Source organism: Rhipicephalus sanguineus, chromosome 1 (assembly GCF_013339695.2).
Source record: "Rhipicephalus sanguineus isolate Rsan-2018 chromosome 1, BIME_Rsan_1.4, whole genome shotgun sequence".
Classification (NCBI taxonomy): Eukaryota; Metazoa; Arthropoda; class Arachnida; order Ixodida; family Ixodidae; genus Rhipicephalus; species Rhipicephalus sanguineus.
Genome location: NC_051176.1, coordinates 118,712,504 through 118,737,218, shown reverse-complemented (window position 1 = coordinate 118,737,218; position 24,715 = coordinate 118,712,504). Strand labels below are relative to the sequence as shown.

Genomic DNA, 24,715 nt, shown 5'->3' with positions numbered 1-24,715 from the left:
CTGGTGGAAAAAAAATAGCACTTCAACTGTTTTTCTATTCTTATTGCTAAGCTTTATTACGAGCCAGCTCTTTGCACGTGTCGCTTCAGCTTGCCACAGTATACCTTAGTCCATGCAATGCATAACGTTCGCGTGTGCTCGAAGGCTCGACTTACGCCTTTTAAAGAGCGGGTCCGAGTCCGGCCCGGCCCGCAACCTCAAGCCCGGGCCCGGCCCAGGCCTGCAGCTTCAAGCCCGGGCCCGGCCCCGGCCCGCACTTTCAAGCCCGAGCCCAGCCCGGGCCCGCCGGAAAACGCTTCGGACGGCCCGGCCCGCGGGCCGGGCCGGGCCCGGGCCCGTGCAGTGCTCTAGTCCCTATAGCGGTGAAATCGCCTCATGTACAGCTCTAATCTCGCGTTTTCTGAACGTAGGAAATGCTCTATCAAAGTTCTTTTTTTTCTGTTCACCTGGAACTGAAGTTACGTTGTGTATCTAAATGTCAGGGGGGGGGGGGTTATTTCCTATTTGTGTCGATGTGGTTGCGTAGGACTAGCAACGTCGTTTGTGACGCCGACACGCGTGACAAACGTTGCGAAGAATTAGTGTTTGACTTGATAGAAGGAATATATACTTATGAACATATATACAATACTGAAGAACACAAGACCACATGTAATGCATCTGAAATTAATGCATTTACGGCTGCTAGATACAACATTTAGCCCAATAAACACGAGCACAATTACCGTGCGACCCCAGGCGGTCAAAATTTCCGGAGCCCTCCACTACGGCGTCTCTCAATCATATCGTGGTTTTTGGACGTAAAACCCCAACAATGATCATTATTAGTTTTCTGTTGAATACTGCCGAGTACTCAGTAGCTGACGTTTTTACAGAGCATTTACCACAAAAGGGACCAATGCGTTCATGTTACCATGACGTTGTTACGTCGTTTAAGGATATTGTGCTGGGACAGATTTGACTTGACTTCAGATTGGTTCAACTCCGTTCCCCGTTACGAAGACTTGGTCTCTGGTGAGACGCTTCAACGTCGCTGCGTTTTTTAAAGACGATAGTCTTTCTTGAGGAACTTAAACGCAGAAATTCTGGTCTGTCTTTCTGTTTGTCGGCACGTCACCCGATTCAGCCAATTCAGCCACCCAGCCAAAGTTGAACCACTTGCTTACCGCCCACCCATCTTGAACTGGTACGGCTGTTCATACTTGTGAACGTTGTCGATCAAAAAGTAAATATTACGCATATCTGAGGCGCAACATCATTATGTAAGTATTAGGTGGTGTGTTCCTTTAATAGAAAATACATAGATACGCAGTTTTAAAGACCCTAGTTTCTTAAGCTGCGCTGAAAATGCGACTGCGCTGAAACTTGTCTTCCTCCGTGCCCTCTGCACAAGCTCATGTTGTGTTTCGGTTTCGGTTCAGTATTGCATTGTACGAATGACAGGGGGCGCCGCTCTGGCATTCCTGTTTTACCCACGCAACGTGTAAATAAGAGAGTTTGTGGAGAGTACTCGTTGAGTGCGGACGTTTCTTCTCCTTCGGCGCATCGCGCCAAACAGCGTGTTCGGGCTGGCCGGCGTCCCCACCGGTCGCGTTGGTCACCGCCGGTCTTCGCCTGCCGCTGCGCCGGGACTATCAGCCCGCAACACAGCACTCATGTTTCCCGACGTATTGCTTTACCCACGCAACGTGTAAATAAGAGAGTTTGTGGAGAGTACTCGTTGAGTGCGGACGTTTCTTCTCCTTCGGCGCATCGCGCCAAACAGCGTGTTCGGGCTGGCCGGCGTCCCCACCGGTCGCGTTGGTCACCGCCGGTCTTCGCCTGCCGCTGCGCCGGGACTACCAGCCCGCAACACAGCACTCATGTTTCCCGGCGTATTGCCAGATGGCGTCCATATCTCACGCAGCGCCTCTTCTATCGTCTTTAGACGACATTTGCAGCGAAGCACGCAGATACGCGGCCAATTTTTTTTCACGCGAACGGCCGAAATATTGACTTGAATATGACAAGTGAGGTCTAAGCGCACATGATGACACACGTACCTGATGGGCCAATGCTTGGATAAGACTATGGTCCGTTCAGTTCTTGTCACCAAGGTCACGCTGCGTGGCGAATTCGTGTTCCAAAGTATTTTTGTTATTTAGAGTTTAAAGAGTTTGACGATTGCCTGACGACACGTTCGCGTCTCTGTTAAATACGTACGATTTCTTTTCACTCCATTACAACTTCTAGCTTCTGTAGATGTAAAAGAGTGCTAAAAAAGGAAAACAAAAGGAAACGTTCAAGGTGACTATTTCAGGCTACATCTTTGAACGAGTAATGTCCTCGCTGTTTAAAGTTAAAGCACTGAAAGGTTCTCATCGGAGGTCGACCCACTGTCATGGATACGCTGTGCTTGCACATGGATTCTGTTCTATGCATTAATGTTAACGATATAGCGTTGCAACAGAACGCGTCATCTATGGGCAGCTCCACCTACGAGACACTGACTACGCTACTGTTTCTTAGAGCGCCTCTCGTTGCTTTCGAAGCAAACTGCGCGACGTATAGTCGGCGGCGTGTACAAGTGGCTGCAGGTCCAGAAAAGACCGCGTGGCTGGCGATTTTGCACCCGAAGCACGCAGCCGGTGGGCCGTTGGCAGAGCGCGAACGGTCTCTCTTCGGCGAGATACGGGGAAAAAAAAAATCAGACAGAAACCTGCTTTTGCTTGCCTTTTAAGATAAACCGGACGACCCCGACAAGCTAGCGGGACAACCTCCGGTTTTATCCCGCAGGAAAAGGGCGCGCTAGTGCAAAGACCCTGGAGCCCGAAATGGGCACAAAGCGCGTATTGCCCGGTGGGTACGCCTAGGTACGCCGCATATACGAATCCTTTGTGAAGTACATGTAACTGATTGTATTTTTTTCCCGGCGCGCGGGCCAAGCGTGACCGCGCACGCATTCGATGCTAAGTCGGAGTCGTAACTAGATTGACACAGAACATGCAAACAATTTGCGCATTCTCTTTAATCACGGATGTAGATTAATCCGTGTTCTTGTTTGTGCTGCATTTAAGCGATGACAAGCAACTGTCGCCGCAGAGAAGGCTTGCATTGAGCAACACCTAAAACCATCACCGAAAAACACGCGATGCCATGAACAAATGTATTTGGCTATAAAAAGGTGGCATAGTGTGAAAAATAAAGGCAAAAATACGGCAAACTGCTATAGCTTTACACCTTCGCATGAGTTGGTTCAACGGAACGAAAGAGATAGAGCTTTGCTGCTTTCTTTCTTTCTTTCTTTCTTTCTTTCTTTCTTTCTTTCTTTCTTTCTTTCTTTCTTTCTCTCTTTCTTTCTTTCTTTCTTTCTTTCTTTCTTTCTTTCTTTCTTTCTTTCTTTCTTTCTTTCTTTCTTTCTTTCACCGTTGTTGTAAAATATAGAAAACGTAAGATCTGTTCTGTAAAATTCGCAGTAAAAAAAATGAAAACTTATGTGGACACAACTTCGCATTTCTTGGTATGCATGCCGCTAACTTGCCCCGTCACAGCGGGACAGGCCGAAATATCCGCGAAGCAATTGCCCTCGACCTGCTGATATTCTGATTTCTCGTAAGCTGCCAGTTGATCTCCATCGCCTGTAAAATCTCATTTTTGTCTCATGCTGTTTTCAAGTACAATGAGGGAACAATCCACCGTGTGGTAGCTTAGCAGCCTGGGTGTCGCTAATAAGCTGGAAGTAGGCCTCATGTTCCATTCCCGGTTATGGTGGCCGCATTTCAAGGGGGACGCAATGAAATTACTTATTTTACCCTCTGGGCCAAATGGCAGTACACAGGGGAGTCGGTTGTTACAGAAAAATAATTTAACAAGAAGCAGTCAGTACAGTTAATTCATACATATAAAGCTCGTATAATACAATGTTAGCTAATACATCACAGAACCTAATCATACAATTTTAGCTAAGGCATCACGGAACGTGCGGTTATCGTTAATAAACATATTGAGTGGATTCAGCGCGATACAACGAGGACAGAGGCGAAGAAGGGACACGAACACCAGCGCTGTTCTCACAACTAACTTATTAGCGCAGAAACACGTATCTTACAGCACAACCTATAACCACGTGACCACACGCTGATGACTTCAAACAGAGGATAAATGCAAAAGATTAGGACTAGCCATGAACAAACTGTATTATGTGACAAAATTTCTTTCTTGAATAGTTTTGTCACATGATGCAGTTTGTTCATGGTTAGTCCTAATCATTTGCATTTATCCTCCGTTTGACGTCATCGGCGTATGGTCACGTAGTTATAGGCTGTGCTTTAAAATGTGTGTTTCTGCTCTAATAAAGTTAGTTCTGGGAACAGCGCTGGTGTTCGTGTCCCTTCTTCACCTCTGTTCTCGTTGCGTCGCGCTGAATCCACTCAATATGTTTAACTGAATCCAACTCACCCAAATGTCAGTTCTTCTGTATCATTTATTATAACATTGTCTCGAGGAAGTCTGTTCAATTCCTTTGAACTGAACCATCCGACAAACGATTGCAGAACATCGCCAGCGAAAGCGGTTTAACGTTTCACGTTTGGAGAAAAGGGCTGACTGAATAGCGGATTTGCTATACGCAGCTATAAGCTTCGCCACTTAGCTCCACGAATGCCAATGAGACATGGATGAAAATGGTGCCTGCAAATATCGAAACCTTAAGTACTGGCATTTTTTATGTTTTCTACGGGCCACGTTTTACTCACCTTAACATCTTCTTTGTCAGACCTTTTCTGTATAGCGATATATATAAACAGTTTGTCAGTGCTTGCGCGCGATACGTGTTTTGTGTTGTGAAGGCATACAGTGTGCTTACTACGTCATCGAATGTCGCAGTGCGAATCAAGGCGTGTGATCGGTAGCAGACAAAAAAAAAAAAGAAAACAAGCGTCTTTTAGCTCCACTTTCGGGAATGCGTTGTTTGCGAAGAGTCAACAAACAAGGAAACAACGGAAGCACTTTCATGGCAGCCGCTTTCGTTCGGGTTCGAAATGCTATATGCGGCGACACTCTCTGTGACATTTTACGTATGTCGGCGCGGTGAAACTGCCGTCGGCGTTCCTGGCAAACACCGCTGTTCAGCGGGTGATGCCTGAGTGTTCCGACACTGTCGTCCCGTGCTTACAGGAAGGGAGCGCGCCCGACAAAAGAAAGCCCGGGCCGCCGCGGTGTCCTTGTCCCGCCTTCGTCGCTGGGGTTTGGAAGCGAGGCACTTGACGGCTCGGAATTGCCGCTGCTCGCTCGCTCGGAATGGCAGACTGACGACCGAAACGTGTGGGAACGCGCCTGCACGCTCGTTTCGCTTGAACGACGAAATCCTTGGACGTCGCCGCTCCGAGGCTGTTAAGTACGCGCGCCGTCAGTTGCTGCGTTTTACACATCCGCGCATAGCGTTGCGCAAAGTCTACAGAAGAAGACATAGACGAATGTGGGTCGTCTTCCGGACGTCGTCCTTTCGATTGTCGATCTCCGTCTCGTGTTCTTTGCCGAACGCGGTGAGCCATGACCAGCGACAACGAAGACATCGATAGTTCCCCGTCTTCGCAACCATTCTAACGAGTGCCACGTGGACGCGTCAGTCGCTGTGTTTGAGTTGTATTATTTTCCCTTGCAACGAGAGTTTTGACGAGAGCTTTCTTTTGTCTTACAACGGAATGAGAGATCTCTCTCCGTCACTTGTTGCGAAGGGCTTCGTTGCCCACAATACGAGCTGATGTCATTAGTGTACGCGTCTTTTCACCACCGAAAAACCCTGCCGACCGCGCACCAGGCTGGCAGGCGGCCGTTTTTCCTTCGTACACAACGAACAGTGGCAGTCACGGACGCGCCTCCGACATTGTATACTCGGGATATGGCGCGCGGCGGCGGCGATCGTTGTGACACCTAATGGGCACCCGTCCACGTAGCGGGGGATTTGCTCTCGTATATGATAGCGCGTATAAGGTCGCATTGCAAGAGCCGCGGTGGCCGTTGCTGAACGAGTGTACCTGAAACGGGCGTGTTCACCGTTATTCTATCCCGCGCTTTTTCGCCTCCGTCATTATGGACAATATGAGTAGTGGGTGACACCAACCGTGAGAGTGTGGACGCACGCGCTCGTATCCTTGCTTTTGTCCGCGTGTCGCCGGCCCACTGTGGCGGGATGGGGGCGGTGCATCATCTCCGCCGGAGGCGTGCGCCCCCAACAGTCTACAGACGTGGCGCGTAGCGGTTCCGCTATCTTCTACTCCTTTGTGCGTGATCGCCGTTCCAGGCAGCGGGAGTTTGCGCAGACCCTTGTCGACGCGTTGTCGCACAGTAGCTCGTCCACCGGAGTGGGCCAAGGAGAAGGGGAAGAACCACGACGCGCTCGGCACCGGCCCGGCGTGCCTCGGAAGCGTAGGCCGATGTGTAAGAGGAAGCAAGCACGTATCACGTCTGTTGGCTCTCGGTCGGGTGACGGAATTTTTATTTTTGAAGTGGCTTGTTACATACATACATACATACATACATACATACATACATACATACATACATACATACACACATACATACATACATACATACATACATACATACATACATACATGCGTGCATACACATACACGTCCCCTGTAATGTGGGAATCTGTGCAAGGGAATCTTTCACGGCAAAGTTGTGCATTATGACGAGAGACCCACGTCAGATTTCCATAGTGGTGGTCGCAATACGCTCGATATGACTAAGTTGTGTTTTAAAGGTGTGCGCACTCTGCCGAGTAACTGATAATAAACGCGTTTATGGCTAGCGGGGCCATAAATTTTGAATTGGTATTGTGGCTCCTACGTGTGCAAAGCAAACTGTGCCATATATCGCTTTGTTCCTGCATTGCGCATTGTCAAGCGAAACGTCTGTTTTATTCTTTGCATTCTGTTAAATCACCCAAGGCGTTTTCGGTGGTTTGCGGTGACGGGACAGTTGGCCTGAGTTCGCTTACACAGTCATGTGTACCTGTTTTTGCGTATGTAACATACTGTATCCATAAAATGGCTGTCAAAAGCAGCGCAGGGCATCTTTCGTATAGGCAACATCTCATTGTTATAGTGCTCCTGAGCTAACATATCTCGACCTTTAACGACGCACGGGATACCGATAGCGTTTGTGTACTTCATTTTGTCGCAGTTAAGTCTGTTTGACGCTTGTGTGGGTGTGCAGTGTTTATACCCTGTATTTCGGGCAACCCTGAGGTATCCTTTATAGGGGTACTGACTAGTGATGCAGAACTATCGATGGTACTATCGATACTATCGATAGCTCCGTCACTATCGATGGTAAACGTACTATCGATAGCGCTATCGATAGTAAATTCGATGGTACTATCGATAGTATAAAATCAACAGCGCGAATATTGTAGAATAAACTTGGTTCCCCGCGCGCGTGGTGCATAGTGGAGCCGAAGGAGCAGGCTGAAGTTGACATGCTTGTGATCTTCACCAGTGTGCTTTGCTGACACATGATCATAAAGTGACTGTTCAGCTGTCGCGGAAAGGAAGCCGTTACATGTAGGGGAACTGCGCGGCTTCATATTTATATTGCATTTTATGATTTCAAAATAAAACAAATATCAAGAACTAAGTTTGTTCATTTTAAGGCGTAACTGGTTTGTTTCTGGATGTGAATTTATTGATAGGCATATTCCGCCATTTTCACAGCGGAAGTCATTCATTTATCCCGCCCAAAATTGCTCATATATAAATTAAGCGAAGCTGATAGCAGGCTATCGCAAACATTTTGGCAATATGGCCGCCCGGCAACAGCATCATTATTCACACCACTATCGCTAGTATTGTCACGTGGTTGTGACGGTGAAGAATGCTGCAGAAAGAATTGGAAATACGGAGCTCTTTATCTGGGCGAACTTGTGCCCAGAAAATCAAAACTCAATATACAAGCGATACACGCTGCGCACAGATAGCGGCGAGAACGGTCGTCGGCCGTCGAGTAATCTGATCGGTGGAACGCGTCGTCTTTTATACATCAGTCATCGAAACTTCCAGCGTTATCGCGGGTGCTCGCGTAAGCTCTCGAATAAACGACTGTTCGCATTCGGTAATCTTAACAGAAGGACATCAAACAATCATGAATCTTCTCAAACATTACGGTGCGGTCTGCGTTAAACGTTGCTAACCGACTTTGTGGGTGAAACCCAAATACATCAAAAGAAAGCAATAAACGCGTGGCAGTAATATCGCTAGTAATATTAACGATGGTATTACCGATTGGCACTCTCGATAGTTTGTCGATAGTAGCACTATCGATAGTTTGTTTGCACTATCGATAGTTTCAAAAAAAAAAAAAAAACTATCGATGCTATCGATAGTCAATTTACCGACATTTCTGCGTCACTAGTACTGACACCTTTTTTGAAGGCGAGTTTACTCTGCCATACAAATCTTCTGTATGCAGAGACGGCTCTGAGCAAGTGTGAAGCTCAGCAAATGCTGTTAAGATATTTTATTTTGAAATAAAGTCAATTTTTTTTTGTTGTGCACCTACCGACATCGACACTAGCTTGACTTCAGGCTACAGTACTAATTCTGGTGACTTCACGCAGCAGTCTGGCTAGTTGTGATGACGTCAAGTACCAAAACTTCCAAGATGGCCGCTTGTGCGCCACCAGAACATTCAAAATGGCCGCTTGTGCGTCACCAACGGAGCAGCCGTGGAAACGTCACTATATATAGTGCGAGCATGTGACGAGAAGCTCATACCGTGTTGTGACGTCAGGGTACAGTAGGAACCGAAAGTAGCTTTTAAAAACATACTTTAACTACTTTTTCAGGGTGCACTGGTGCTTAGCACTACCTTTTCTAGGCTCTTGATGGCTTAAACTGAAAATTTTCGTGTCATTACCCCCCCTTTTTTTTTTAAAGAAACATGAGTTGCGGAAGTTTTCATTTCTTGCTACCCAAGGAAAATAGCTTTTAGGATTTTTGATACATGCCAGTCTTTTCTTCAACTCGTATTAGGAGATAAAGTCCCATCATTGCAGCTTGTCACGGACAGTTTTGATGGTACTGTGTTGTCGCATGTGCAACCATTCTGGCCTTCGGTATACAGCAGCCACCGCGACTTAGACAAGTGTTCTTGAGGCACATGCAGTGTTGTGTTGTGGTTCGCACACGTTACCTTTCTGGCGGCAAAAAGTTCTCTTCAGGTAGCTTAATCCTCTGCCCAAGCGGTCGCCCTGGCCTTTCTCGTGACCACGCTGCTGGCTTTTGTCGCGGCGTCATGCATACAAAGCCTGTGCGGTAGTAAGTCGACGGCCGAGGCCGACACGGTCGTAGCCGCCCGCTTTCTGCGCATCCAACCTCCATTGTAGAGTTCCGCGCAGCCGCCTCCCAGATCCTGTTTGAAAAGTGGGCCGCCTTTTCCTCGCCGTGTAGCTTCGCTGGCCGTCCCGCACGCATTGCGCAGAAGCCGCTCTTGCGTGTTGTAGGCAATGCTTGTACGTGCCGCTGATCTTCGTGAAGTATTGTCGCGTTCGCGCCAGCCATTGAATACATAATTTGGGGTCTGCGTTCCGTTTGGATAGTAGGGAGTTTTAGCTTGTAACGTATACTTCTTTACGTTACCGTTACCGGATTACGTTTACCGTTTTTCCGGAACGCGACTTTTAGTAAAGTTTTTTAGCTGCCCAAACGTAAACCTTTACGTACGTACGTAAACCTTCACGTTTGCGCAAACCACTAAATGATGATGATAACAGCATTTAAACTACATTTAATTTAGATAATATTGAATTACGCTGCGGCAAAATCATAAGAGAGGTTTTTAGCGTGTGCAGTATCCCGGTATAAGCGAAGGGGTGTAGCACAACCAGGTTACCGGGCGATGGTGTCGACATCTTGTGACGCTTCTCGCAACCACAATCATGGGCACGTTTGTTTTCGCTTAGTGTTCTTGAGGAGAAAAAATGATTAAAAAGGCAACTCATTCGGAAAAATAACGCTGCAAGGCATTTACATTAGCAGTAGAATGCCCGATCTGCCTGCAATAACAATTTTGTGCTCGCCTGGTACACCTTGGCCCCGCTAGATGGCGCCACCTATCCAGCCTGTCAGGCCTGTCAGAGTCTTTAGGCCTCTCACGTTTGCGGATTCGGTATTCTACCAATTCTACGTCGCTCTAGCCTCGGTAATCCGGCTGAAATAAGGTGATCGTAAGTGGCGCTCGCACTTCGGCTTATTTTGACTCGGCGGCTGGAGTCTCCGCGAAGCGGACATCGCAAGTAGCCACGAACGAAGCTGGATTTGCGAGATAGGTCCGTAAACGTAAAGCCTATCCGGCGAGTAGTTTACGTTCCGTAAACCTTTACGTTCCGTAAAAGTTCGCGCATGCGCAGATCCCATCCGGTATCCGGTAACACGGTAACGTAAAGAAGTATACGTTACAAGCTAAAACTCCCTAGTATGTTTCAAGATGGTCGGGCGCTCATTTTTTTTCTATTTCGGGGCATAAGGAACGAATATTAAACGCATCGCCCTCAGGATTTTGGCATCGTGAGGATGTTGGCATCGCCCTCAGGCATGCCAACGTCCTGAGGGCGTGCATGGCCAGATATATTCACTTACTAAACAGGATTGGAGTACATGTGCAAAGCATCGTCTGAACGAATAATATGTATCCGTGTGACTGAGTTGCAGGCTTACACACGTATGCGATTTCGATTTGTTCCAAAAGGCATTTCTCTGCCGCATATAGTTTCGCTGGACGGTAGCAACAGCGTCGCTTCGCAGCCTGTGAGCCCTTTTCGTAGCTTTCGTGTGTTCCTCTGCGTTCAAGCACTTGCAAGCTTTTTCTTGCGTTCAATTTGTCTACTTATGTAGAAGTGAGTAGTCGATGAAGGACATGATCCGTTGATCAGTTTCGTCTTTATTTTGATAGCATAGAATGTATTCGCGGAAAGAAAAGTCTCGCGGACGAGGGTTTTACAGCAAATGAGAATTTCTGCTCCGTTAATGCATGATTATAATACAGGAAAGTGGCGCAACACGGGACAAAGACTAAGACGAGGGAACAAGCGCAAGCGCACACTACCAACTGATTTACTTCCGAAAGAACACTCAATATAAGTAACAGCACGCACATGCGCAAATGGTCAACATGACCCTTCTAATTTAATGGATAATTATCGCAATAGCTACTACAGGCTGGTATTTTCTAATTACAGGCTATCTGCTCAGTTGAAGCGTAGAGCTGAGCTTTAACGAAAATCTCGAGTCCTGGGCACCTTTGTTTGTTTGTTTATTTATTTATTTATGTATTTATTTATTTATTTGTCGGTCGCCTAAAGGAGACTTTTGTCCCCGATAGTACGTTCTCAAAACCACTTGAATGCACCCAAAACTCAAGCTTAGCTGTTTCGGTCGGGTACGTACCACATTTGTGGCGGAATGCGTTCTGCTGAAAATTGCATCTTACATTAATTAATTAATTAGTTAATTAAATAATGATGCAGAGCTCGTAGTCGATCCACGTTCATATAGCGGCTCTAAAATATGCCTGACATTTCTTACGCTTCGGCGTTATCAGAAAGAACACTCTGTAAAGTATCGTATTACGACGACGCCGTGATTTGACTTCGCACTTAAAACTCTAGTTAGGGTCGTGCTCTTTATTACCTCCCCTCTCTTAAATTGGTTAGGATTGCGTGTGGATGATGGAACTTTGTTAAATATAGTCCTGAGAGACGCGACTAGCGCGCAGTGGGCTTCTCCCACGTTGTGTATTTGTCATTTTAGCCCACCCGCTTTCGTATATAAGGCGCGCGCTCATAGCATGCTGAATAGGGAAGACGATGAGAAGGTGTCGGCTGCGTGCCCATTACGCTTACAACCTTTACTCCTTATTTTCCTCGCTTCCAAATTGCTCTATTTTTTGTTGCAAATTCCTCGTTTCGTAATCTACATTCGTATTTCGCGTATTTTTCGTAATTTTAATATTCCTAATTTTGTTTAATTTGTATTTCTTTCTTCTGTATTAATTGACTTATATATAAAAGATTTTCTTCGAAACTACCCCATTCTTGACCAATCCACCGGCGTGGGTGGGCGCCACGAGTTCAAGGATGTGCTCTACCCTGTACGAGTGTCGGCAGTCCCACCCCGTCTTTTCCTTTTCTAAATTTCTACTTTACATTTAACCGCGGGCTTATTAGCCAATCCAGTGTAGTGGGTAGGCGCCATTTACCGATGAACAGGGAAGCAAGCGAGCGATATACTTTCTCGTAGACCGGCCCGGAGCAGATCGCCATTGACGGTGCGCAAAGGCGTCGTCTACGGGAGCGTGGATTTGGGAACGGGGCTCGACATGGCCCGGTCACGACGGCTGCATCATCGCTTTAGCCATGTGTCCTCGACAGCGGTGTGCGGAAACTTGGTGAGCGCTGGGTCCCTCAAAAAAAAAAAAAAAAGAACAAAGCATTATTCGCCATCTCGGCCCTGCGAAAGTAGATGTCCAGCGAAGCTGTGAAAAACCACCACATCTGCAAGCGGGGGTGGGGATGGAGGGAGGGACAGACGGCATATTAAGCCGAAACCCCACGCACGCTAACTTGGACGCGACAAGCGACAGAACGGGCCTTCGCTTCGTGTCGCTTTCGCTCGATCGCTTGGTTTTGGAAATCTCGAATTTGTCGCTCGTCGTCCGGAAGTGTTTTAAGCGACTAGCCAATGGTACACCGATTTGCCGGTTACGCACTTCCGCTACGTCATCGCTCCTGTTCTTTGTACTGCGGTGAAGCGTCTTCTCCTGTAGATTGTGCACAGCTTGGTGGTTTTCGCCGTGCACGACCGTAAGCCTTTTCATCGAATGGCCGTGGTTTCGCATGCGTACACGAACAAACACGTTTTCCCCTTTGCGTTGATCGTATATACGTGGTTGACAATTCGTACAACTTTTCCATTCTGTGCCCGAGGGATTGTGCCAGAACACCGCAAACAAAGACGCAGTGTCCTGCGGCGATGTATACGGCCGCTCGATCTCGGAAATAGCAGTTTGGGCGCGCCTGCCAGAACCGCATGGGCAGTAGTTTTACGCACGCGCTGGCAGATTGCAATGTGGAGGACGAGTCAGATAACAGCGTCGTTTACTAACTGCAGCAGACAATGACGCTTATTGTGATGTGCCACTTCGTGGTGGTTACTGTGATGTGCCACTTGAATTGCAACCTCCCGCAAGAAAAAAAATAGTACACGGCCTTCGAACATGTTTATTGTTGCTCTGTGTATACAGCAAAACATGTGATTCACGTTAACTTATTACTGCATGCATCAAGGTAGTTTTGGTAGCTGTCATGTCAGCAACATTGGAGAGCCAGCGCTCCATACATCAAACCAGCATATCGCCCACATGGTCGTTTGATTTCTAGACGATGAATGACGTCGATCACCTTCGCGTCGCTCATGGCTCTCGCGTCCCAACTCGCGTGCATGGGGGTTTATGCTTTAGATGGCCCATGAAGTGAAAAATCTGGCGTTAAAATGGGATGGTATAAAGACCCGTGTGAACAACTGCACGGTGACGTCACATTTGATATCATTATCATGTTTGATCACGTCAAACGTCGCGTGATGACGTCATCACGTAAAGGTTGCTTGATAACGTCACGTCAAACGCTACGTTATGTAATGACGTCATCACGTGATGATGTCACCTGATGACGTTATGTGACGGCGCAATTACGTCAACGTGACGTTATCGTCACACGAGGCGCTCAGCTTTTATTGTCTCGTCTTATCACACCACTAGACGAATCAAATGGCGCTGCTATGGTTCGACAGCGATAACGTCTTCGTAGATTCATGCCGCAGAAATCGCCTACGTGTGCACGCTTTTTGTAGTTTTAAGGCGAAAGCCTTAAATGCCTCGTCGAACTCCAATTTTGACCGTCCGCGTCCCGCGGCGTCGGGGACGAGTGGTGCAAAAAAAAATCATCACGTGATGACGTCACGATGACGTCACAGATCGCCAAAATTTGTGGCGTCACGTGACGTAACGTCACATGATGTCGTCATCACATGCATCGTAGCTCGGTCAAAAGTTGGCCGGTCACGGAGGCAGTACAAAACCAGGTGAGGTGCGTCCGATCGTGGAGGCAGTGCAAAACCACGTTCGGTGCAGAAAGCTTTCCAAGGGCGGCGGGGCAGCATCAATACATCGACCGAGAAGAAAAAGATGGTTTTCGCCTTCGAGTCGTCCTAAGTGTTAATGCATAAGGGACACTGTGAGTTTCTTCGAGCCCCTGCTACAATGAAGCGCTGCTTTTTTTCGGGGATCCAGACCCCCCGAGCATCGCTGCACTGATTCTTCTTGTGCACAATGTGCTCGTACGTTCTAACGCCTCCTTTGTCACCAGCGCGCACTTCGATTTTTCAGTGTTGCTGCAATTGTCTTCAAATGAAATAAGGTTTCACAACCGTAGAAAATTTTGAAAGGCAATTTTTAGGGATGATAACGTGTGAAAGGCTACAGAAGCACTGAAAAAGCCAGGCCGGCTCGTTCTGCTTACTGTATTTGTGCAACGTTCGTAAAAGCTGGGAGGAAAGTATAGGAAAAAGGATATATATGTTTTTTTGGTTATTGCTCAGTTAATTTCACGGCGAATTAATACGTCCCCGATTAGTTGGTTGCTTTTTGTTTTTCTTTGAACGCGTACAAGTCTGCTAATCATTTGCAGCGAAGTCTCCGCCACGTGGCACCGTTGTTGTGTAAGGAAGCTCGCTTGCCGTTGTGGAGCAAGTATGTAAAGCTAGAACGTACGTCGGGTAGCGCTGCCTGTGTGGCGCAGATTGACTGTTATAGTTCATGACTGGCATCTAGGTACCAGTTAGTACCTGGCATTAGGTAGTGGAATGCCCGGAAATAGCAAGGAAACCGTTTTTTTTTTTTTTTTTACACTGCAGCTTTCATATCTGGTTTACGCGGAAACTTTTCTTACAGACCGTTCTCTTTGTATTTGCCGTCGTACTGTAGTTTGAGTTCGTTGCTTTTATTACTAGCTTTCTAGTTTTAAAAAATGTGACTTTTGACCTCATACTTTTCGGTCATCAGTTTTTGATCGCCTTTTATCTTATTTACTGGATGCTATGGCTTTATCATAAATACGAGCTTTAGCACTTCGTGAATGGTTGCTCGACACGTCTTTTTTTGCAGCGACTAACCTTGATGCAGCTATGAACGGGTTCGAATGGCACTCTGTCGGACCTCTGTCGGGGCGCCTGTTCGTGGCGGCACATATGCGCCATTTGTATTCGACTAAAGAGTCGGAGGCGTCCACTCTGAAATTTCACGAACATTAGCTTTCATTAAACCGGATTCCTCTCTTAACAGGGAGATATGTAATCGTGCAGAATTGACAGTTGGCAGCGCATGCTTACTGCCGTCTGTAAGACACTCGTGGTGCTCTTAACGAATGCGCGCTCCTCCACGCTCCGCACACCTTGCTTGTTGGCTTAATTTACTGGTTAAAGTGCGCGGTCAAATGTTGAACTGAATAACCGCGGCAGCTTTTAACGCTGCACGCTTTCTGCCGCGCTGCGCTGAAGTTCTCTGGTGCACCAGAGAGCGCATCTTTTTCTCGGACACGGCGGCGCTTCAAAAAATAAAAACAAAAAACACACACACACGCCAGGCGTACTTCGAGCGCGCAGCACAGTCACAGCGAAAGCTCGAAAAGCGGCCTTTCTACAGCCCGTTCTGAACTCTCTTGGGGAAACTAATACAAGTATACATGAAAGGTATCCACTACGCCACAAGTCATAATTTTTGTGAAGTAGGCAAGCACCCACTGTGCCATTATTCGTCTTTCTACGGAAAATCAAGGTACCCGCCACACATCTGCGCACTTTGTCGATGCTGCATGTGGCTGATGACGATGAAGAATTATGGTTGAGCACTTTGTAGCGGTTGGGAAGCTTTAAACCACACACTCGTTGCACAATTAGCATTGTGTGACGCGTGGTTGGTATTTTACTCTTCTGCAACGCTATATTACACATGTTAACGCGATTCCTTGCCCGATATGACGCCTGTACAGGGTCTTTTTGCAAATGAGTTTCAAGCACCAGCGCGGCTCTGTCTTGAATACTCGACTGCCATGCAGAGGGCCCTGGTTCAAATCCCATCCTGGATATTTTTTATTTCTTTTTAATTTTACGCGATAGTGGTTACGGACACCGGCGGCGGCGGCGGACAGCTACCCCACTGCCGTTGTGATCTGATAACAGCTTTCGCTGTAAAATACAGGCGTTCGTCGTTGTCAAATTTAAAAGCTGAATGCAGCGCTTGTGGGGATGCTCAGCCACCTCAGCAAACCTGAATGTGTGTGTGTGTGTGTGTGTGTGTGTGTGTGTGTGTGTGTGTGTGTGTGTGTGTGTGTGTGTGTGTGTGTGTGTGTGTGTGTGTGTGTGTGTGTGTGTGTGTGTGTCGTACACGGCTGCAGCATTTGCCTGTTTGGGTTCCCTGCATGACATGCGTCGGTGCGGTGTAGGAGTTTTGCAGCCGTTACGAGAAATGGCGCCAGTGTTACCATGCGAGTGTCACGTGACTTTCGCGGGGTAACACTGGCTCAGGAAAACTTGCTGCCTTTTTTTCGGCTTCGGGATGGCGTCGCGCACGGACCGACCTCGCGTACGTTAATTGGGCACATTGCGGGACGGTCTCACGAAAGACCCAACGCCCTCACGTCGCGCAGAGCGCCGGTACGACTGTGGAGCGGTGCCGTCATGGACGAACACTATAGCTCTAACGGGTCCCCGTTCACGGAACCGCTGCCGCCAGCGACGTAGATCCCAACTCCGGCGATTTTCCGAGGTCAATGGATCTCAGTGAAATTTGCTGGGCACGTTACCGTGCATGTTTCCGTCATCTGTGCCAAACATCAGGCTTTAGATAGGCACAGACTTTTTACAGAATAATTTTATAAATTACTTCGGATAAGGCGCGTGACAAGGGTGTCTCAGGAACATAGAATCGCTATTACCTAGACATCGTCAAAAAAAGAAAGCAATCGCCTCAGTCAGGCTTCAAACGTCGGTGCCTAGCAAGAATTGGCGAGCATTATTCGTTCAGCATGCATGCTGTTGTGGCGAGTCGAACTTCCTTAATGCGTTTCCATCGAGAAACTGCTTCTCGCGTGTATTTTTCCTAGCATAGGTATTGTGTATATTCACTACAGTGTGTAATATAACATGTCCTTTCTTGCATAAAACACTAACTTTTAAACCCACACGCTGAACCATTTCAGGTAGTGTTCTGAAGTTATTAATTTGTTTTTGTGTGGTCATCAGTCCTATTGTTTGAGCAGTCTGAGGCAGAAAATAAAAAAAGAAACTTAGTAACTTCTCTAAAATATTTCTTGATCTTTTTTTCTTCGTGCAGCATTCTGAAGGCGGCATCATGGATGGCCCAGAGGAAGCCGGCGAGGCTGGATGCGGCTCGGCAGCCAGGAGCCTCGCATCGGGCGTTCCGGGCCCCATTTTTTTCCTGATAAAAGAGCAGGCCAAGTCGCTGCTCGCAATTAAGGTAGGCACGCCACCATCACGCAATCTCGCGCCCTTGCGAAGCGCCCATTGGCTTTGCATTATGGCAGTCGTTGACGAGTTGAGAATGCAGATATGAGGTTCCTTCCGTGTTCCCATAGAGTAGTCTGCATCACGACGGGAAATGCCTCCAGTGGTTGAGCGATTGCGAACACGTTGCACTCGCATATGCGGCGAGTGACCAAGATCCGCAGGAATAGGGACGACGAAGACTGCTCTCAACATGATCGCATGCGTACAGGCGAATTCAGGAAAACGTGTTAGGAGGCTGAACGCCTCGAGATATGTGGGGCCACCTGTGAAAAAGTGACCCTTTAGGGCAAGTTTGCGCCTGCATTCTTAAATTTTTCACCGAATATAGTGTGCATTTGCTACGAGGATGCTCTTTCTTGAACTCTGAGACCAGCTCCACTCTACCGATTTGAATGAAATTTGCGGCACTTGAGAGTGAGACTCTTGTGAGCCTGTAATGCATAAACTTGAGTTAGGGCCTGGATTTAAAAAAATAGGAATTCCCGAAAATAGGGAAGGTTAAAACAATATGTAAGCACGAAGTGTTTATATCGGGAACTTGGTGCTAAATTTAGGTATAGCAGTTTTGAAAATGTCGATGAAGAGCATCTGAAGCGGACGAATTTTGTTACATATGCGAGTATGATGTGCTTACACCTTTCGTAAGTTGTTACGAGGGAAAAAGTATATTTTGTGCTGGACGCGCACTTGCATATTAGTGGTATACCTAAGAATTGTGTAAAACGAATCATTGTCCGCTTAATATGTTTTCATAGGCGTCATCAAGGGCAGCTTGCAGTGCTATATGTATAGTTATTCAAGAGTTAAGGTTGAAAATTTTGTACTTGGGTTTTCTTTTTCTTTTGCTAGTTGGCAATTTCTACTCGTAGAAAAAAATTACATCAGGAAGTCTGTTTCTTACAGTGACTAAAATTTCATTTCTTTTATTTCCTTTTAAAAACAAGCCTAATCGGTATCGGTGCGGTTGTTATCGAGAAAAACGATTTCCCCGTTCCCACGTATTCGCTCAGGCATAAGGAGCTACGTTATAAGCCATTCGCTATTTATTGAGGACAGTAGTACTGGCTGCGTGCGGCCATTTCGTTGTTCCTGTATTTTATTTATTTTTAATTTAAAGATACTGCACACCCTACGTGGGCGCTAAAAGCGAGAGATTTCCAATTTCAGACAACTAATACAGAAAGAAGCAATACATGTAAATACAACATTTTTTTTTAACGTGTGCATACATTTGTATGCATTGAAGTGAGTCTTGCGTACTTAATTTTTCTTATTGTTGGTGCTCGGTGTTCACATGTGCTGCCGGTGTCGTGAGAAATGCAAAACTTGTAACAGGGTACAGCTGTCATTTCACACTTTTGCGTTTCCTCAAGAAATGCGAAGAGCGAAATCAGAGCAAGCATTAGATTTGTAGTCAGCGCACTTTTCGTGGTGCCGCTGAACCGACGGAGTGTGTTCTTTTAGCTGTGGCTTCGGTTGATGAACCGTTAAGCTCTTCAACCGAATTTCTGACCTTAGTAGCACCGCAAGGAACAGCAAAGTATTTAGGTATTTTGTCCGCTAGTCGCAGCATTACGCTAATGAATATCGCTGCATTTTGATAGAATTTTTGGTGTATAACAATGCAGCAGTGGAATCTTAACGTACGTTTGCCGCAAGCTGTCAACTTTCTACATTTCCTGCCATCTGTATAACTAATTTTCGCACCACTTTGTTTCTTCCATCGCCTTACAGGAGCTTCAAGACAGAGTTCAAGCGCTAGAAGGCTTCCGGAATGACATCTTTTTCGCCATTCAAGACATCCAGCAGACTATGCAGAGCAGCCCAGAACGGCCACCCCAAGTTGTTCTGACAGCCAGCAAGGAGCCCGCCAAAGCTGCTTCGGTGCATCGTATCGACTCACGTGCGCCCTTGGGCGGCTCCGAGTCCAAGTCGTGGACACTGAATCCCAAACCACGGCGGCACAAAGAGGGGCCGTTGATGACAGCGGTGTGCGGTCGCGCGAGAGCCAGAAGTGCGGCTGTCGGCGGCGAACTTAGTCAGGGCGTCGTTGCCAAGCCTGTTGCTAGTCTTTCGTCCAAGGGAGACACCGCGTCCGCCATCTTGGAGAGCGACAAGCAGGACAGCGGGCTCGATTCCGACTGTCGGGACCACGGTTCACGCGAGTCCACGCTCGCGCCAAAGGACGAGCTGTTGGCGCTGCTGGACATAATCGACGAGCGGAGCGTGCAGCTGCAGGAGCGGCTGCGCGAGATGGAGAAGTCCAAGAACTTGGACACGATGTTACGAGGCGGCGCCAGTAGCCGCAGTGAGGTACTCGAGTTTCACGAAAAGGAGCTGCAGACGCGGCTCAGTGAAATGGAAGTAGAACGCACAAAGCACCGCATGCAAGTGCGTCAGCTACAAGCCACCATCCACCGCATGGAAGGCGAACGCATCGCCTGCGAAGAGAAGCTGCAGGCTTCGCTCTGCGAGAGGAAGGAGCTCGAGAAGAAGGTGCACAGCCTGCACATGCAGTACGTGCGTGCAGGCCCCAGCTCGCTACCTCTTGCCAAGTCGGACGCGGACCCGTGGCCCGTGACTAGCCTGCAGGGGGCCCAAAAGCTCGTTAGCGATGTCGCCAAGGGCATCACGACCGAAGAGGGCAAAGCCAAGGTCTCCAACATACTTAAGGAGTCCAGTCTTCTGGAACTCAAAAGGCTGCTTTTGCTTTACACCCTGGAAAATCAGGCACTTAAGGAAAAGGCGGAGGAGAGCGACCAACACTGGTTCAGTAAACTGTCTGAGTGGAAGGCCACAGAGGCCTCTCTGCGATCGGACATCCAAGCATTGATTCAGGAAAAAGAAGAATGCCTGGAGCGTTTTAGGCGGCATCGGAGGGACATGGAAATTATGCAGGCCAAATACAAGGAACTCGAAATGACTGTGTGGGCTCTGGACAATGTGGAACACCAGAGGGACTACCGACGAGACGAAGGCATGCTGCCTGTCGGTACTCGTTTTCTGCGCCCTGCTGACCAGAGGTTACCGCGTCCTTGCCAGAACATTTCCTACGGAGACACCGGCTGCAAAACCCAGAGCTTGCCTCCTATGCTACTGAACCAAGTGCGAAACAGTCCGTTGCTGCCTCGCCGAGGAGCGTACGCTACGGAATTCAGACGCAATTCACTTGCGGAAAACTCACTGGAAGAGGTTGGTTTCAGCAACGAAGGTATGGCATACGAACTGGTCGATCCCAGACACCACAAGGCAACAGTGTTTGCTGAACAGCCTCAGAAGACGTTCTCGCCGTACTGGCAAGACCGCCGCGTAGGAGCTGCCGTGATGCCCAGCGACGCTGTACGTCTGATGAATCTCGAGGACGACCATGAAGAAGAGCTCAAGTCCGGCCCACAGTCCAACATTGAGATGATCTGCAACGAGTTTGATCCGCTCTCTGAAAACGGGAGGCAGTGCGCGAATAAGCCTCTCGATTTTGAGGACTCTCTGGATCTCTCCATTCCTCTGAAGCCGACGCGAAATCCTGCCTCCAACACACCCAGGTCGAGCCGGAGCACCCTAAACATGAACTATCTTTCTCCTGCTAGCAGCAGCCCCAAAGTGACACTGGATCAGAAGCACCGAACTTTTGGAAAGACTCAAAATTAGGCCTCTGGGTGTAGGCATTCAGTGCCGACATTGCAATATCACATGTGATGTTTATTCGCTTCCGAGAATTGGTTGCGCTTGTCGCGGGGATGTCGCAAGCCGCTCGCTTGATTGCGGTTGGGGTTACGATATGCCTTAACAACTACATGAGTGGAGCATTTTGCCTGTATATATGTATGATAGTGTGTGACGTGTGTAGTTAAGAAATTTTAATTTGCCATGTGTCCCCTGTTCCAGCTACGTCTTCGTATATGCAGGGGGAGATTCAGCTATGCCTCTTAGGTAAACGCCGCTAGTGAGGCTGCTACAAAGCATTGTATCGTCGGTCGCACTTTTTGATGAAGCTGCCACTGGAGCGAAGAGCTGTACTTTTTGGCTCGTTCAAGAGTGCTGATACAAGGTTACATTTATGTGGTAAGAACGCGATTTCAGTTCTTGACCTAAACGGAAAGATGCCATTGTTCCGATGTTTTTGAAGCGCCGAGGTGAATGCTTGTCGTGCCTTTTTTAAGAAATTGACAAGTAGGTGTACTTCGTTTACATTGTGCATCTTCTAGGCAAAGAAAAAACACAGTTCGGTGGACACTATGCATAGTCATTTGCGTTTTAGTCACTGCTGAACTAATTTCGTCCGTAAAGTTTGCATTCCAGCATCGAACGTACACGAAAAATGCGAAGCGCCGCTTCGATGTGTAGATCTTCATTTCTTTCCTTTGCCGTGTCTTGACGACCTCTTTGGGTGCATACTACATAGCAAAACACGTTCTGCTGAGCTTCAGTTGGTGTGCATGAGCCACGCTCAAGTGAACTTGTTTCCTGGTAGAATCTTCTTCGACCGTATTTGCAAAAAAAAGTTGTTACGTTAGAACCGTTGGTAATGCCGGGGTCAGCCTATCGTCGTGGTAGATATTTTAGGGACTGCAGCTGGGCCGATGGCTTTTACGAACGAAACTATTCGTGACTGTTCGCCTTCGCATACAGCTTTCGAACTCATTTGAACCTAACCGAAAGGCCAGAGGCCGTAGTTAAGTGGGGCTATAAAAAAAAAATATCGGCAATGCTGCACCCGCGCTGGTAAATTAACATTTAACACATTGGGCATTTAGCTGTTCAACCGGACAGGACCAAACAGCGCTGCTCTTCAGGGCTACCGCAGTTGCTTCTCGAAGGATTGAAATGCCAGCGCATTCATGGATGCGCCCACTGGGGCTTCTGCTGTTGGGGTTGATCGCTGTGTGCGAAGTGGCTTGCAAACATCACTTCCCCTCCCGGTACTGCGGGCAGATTGACTTCGCTATTCTCCGTCGTTTTCTTCTTCTTCAACTCTGTCCGCCGCACGCATCGCAGATGCCCCAGCGTTTGTTTTCATTACATGCTCGCATAAAAAAAAAAAAAAAACTCATGAGCGCACGGTTCATAAAAATAATTGAAAAGAAATAGCGAAAGTTGCCTACTTGAGGTTTCTATTCTCATTAAAATAGGAAGAGAGCATTTGTATCTGGCTTGTAATGACCAATGGACGCGGCGCTTTGGAAGCAGGGACAATGTTTTGGATCATCTGCAGCTTGCACATGTAATCACCATCTAGAGGACAAATTTATGAGTTTCTTTTGTGGTACTTGCGATACAGTGTGCTGACCATCCACATCAGAAATGTGTGCAACACTTCGCCTTACTTGTTCTGCCACTGCAAAGGTACAAGTTCTGCCCAGGTTGGCACTTTGGTGCAATTTTTTAGGGACCAGACGTTACTTTTCCCCTAACGTTTAATGAATTTCTCCCCGGCTGCGACGGTTTTTTAAGGCAGCTGATGCTGTTCACGGGACGTAAATTCTGCAACAGTTGCACGTCGTTACTCACGCCTTCATTGCGCACCGAATAGCCCTTGAGAGTCTCCCACTGTGCTCTGTAGCGTGCATTTTACGACAGGACGCCATCTTTGCGGCGGCAGCTTTTGTGGTGGGGACGCTTTACAGAATGAGCATATCCACTTAATTATATTCGTGCCTTCTTTCGAGGTCTTATATGCGCAGCTTTGAATCGTGGTGCGCCTCCACCTTTTTAGTCACTGTTTTTTACACGATGTTCAAAGTGCAATCTCACTGTCAAAATTACTCCTGCCATGCATTACCGGCAGTCAGTGTGCCTTTTGAGGCGTGTTCTGTACGACGCAGCTGTTTCTCCGAGCGTTATCTTCGGCGCTCTCGCAATGGCAGCTGCAGGTAATTGGTTGCATGCGCGCACCATCGCCCACCAATGGGGAGCGGCGGAAGAAGCGGAATACACTTTTTACCCTGGCGAGTGCCCACCGGCACTCCCTCATGCTTTGTGTGTTAAATGAGGGGATACTTAGTAGAAATAAAGTTATTTTTTTTTTCGGTCGCGAATTTTTTGTGGTCTTCTTTTCATTGCATGCACAAGCAGCAGCACTAGAAACCCGAACAGTGTAGCATAATTTGGCGCGACATGCGTGCCACGACTTCTAATAACTCTGTATACGTACTTGAACACGCACTACAGCGTGCCTGACAACGGATAATTCGATCCGTGCAGTTACAACACATCGCCTTTTCAGCGCTGACCAACGTTTTGATTCCTCAAGCGCCCCGTTACTACTCACGACAGCAACGAAGCTTTGATAATGCAGCAAGACGAAGTCTCGCATTACGACGTGCTGCAGATTACAACGACGAACGCGACTGCTTGCCACCACATGTGCTCCACCTTGTAGCGACCCGTCAGAGCGCCAAGTGCGATAAGTGATGCTCAGCAAATTGCGGCAGCGAGCACGTTCCGTAACTTCTGTTATAACCGTAACTCGTTGGTACCCGCCTTTCTCTCTTACACTACACGTTATAAAACATGTAGCTGCGTTTTCCCTATCGATGTCACGGGGACGGACAACGGCGATGACAGCTGTAAGGATGGCTGATATTTACCCGTTTCATTCCTGCGTGATTCGTCTGAAAGAAACTGGCGACGCGCGCATGCACAGTCGATCACCCGTAATTCAGAATGCGATGCATGTGGTTATCTCGTAGCTATGTGGTTGGCATTGGCACGATGCCGAGTATACGTGCGATTGTGACCCCGTGATCACAGCATCGGACGTGGCTCCATGGGGCACGTAATTCAATACTATTTGGGATCTATTCAACAAAGCAGTAGAGGCCAGCAGGACGGTCAAGAAAGTCCAGAAATGTTTGCAAAAAAGCTTCGCTTGACGTGCAATTGGTAGGCAACCCAGTCACCGGATTCAGAATGAATGAAAACAGTGGTGGTGCTGTGACATTGGATTGTCAACACTTACACGATTATTTAACAACGTAAGCCATGATTAGTCAAAATTAGTCCGTGATAACGAGTGCTGGTAGTATGCGACCAAATGTGGCATTTGAAAAGTGTCTGCGATGCCTTCGGCATCTGCGCAATCGTACATGGCCATA

General features: G+C 47.7%; 1 protein-coding gene across 5 annotated transcripts in view; it reads left to right on the top strand.

Moving 5' to 3' along the window:
• LOC119396750 (uncharacterized) overlaps window positions 1-23,647 on the top strand; it is a 296,740-nt gene extending 273,093 nt beyond the window's left edge. For 4 of the 5 annotated variants that reach the window (XM_037664059.2, XM_037664067.2, XM_037664086.2 and 1 more), the window contains 2 exons: window positions 17,428-17,571; window positions 19,356-23,647. In XM_037664059.2, coding sequence (XP_037519987.1) covers window positions 17,428-17,571; window positions 19,356-21,269 — 2,058 coding nt within the window. In that variant the 3' untranslated portion in view covers window positions 21,270-23,647. Of the gene's footprint in view, window positions 1-12,342; window positions 12,427-17,427; window positions 17,572-19,355 lie in introns of those variants that run through there. The other variant, XM_037664075.1, reaches the window with a different exon arrangement.
• The last annotated feature ends 1,068 nt before the right edge of the window (window positions 23,648-24,715 follow it).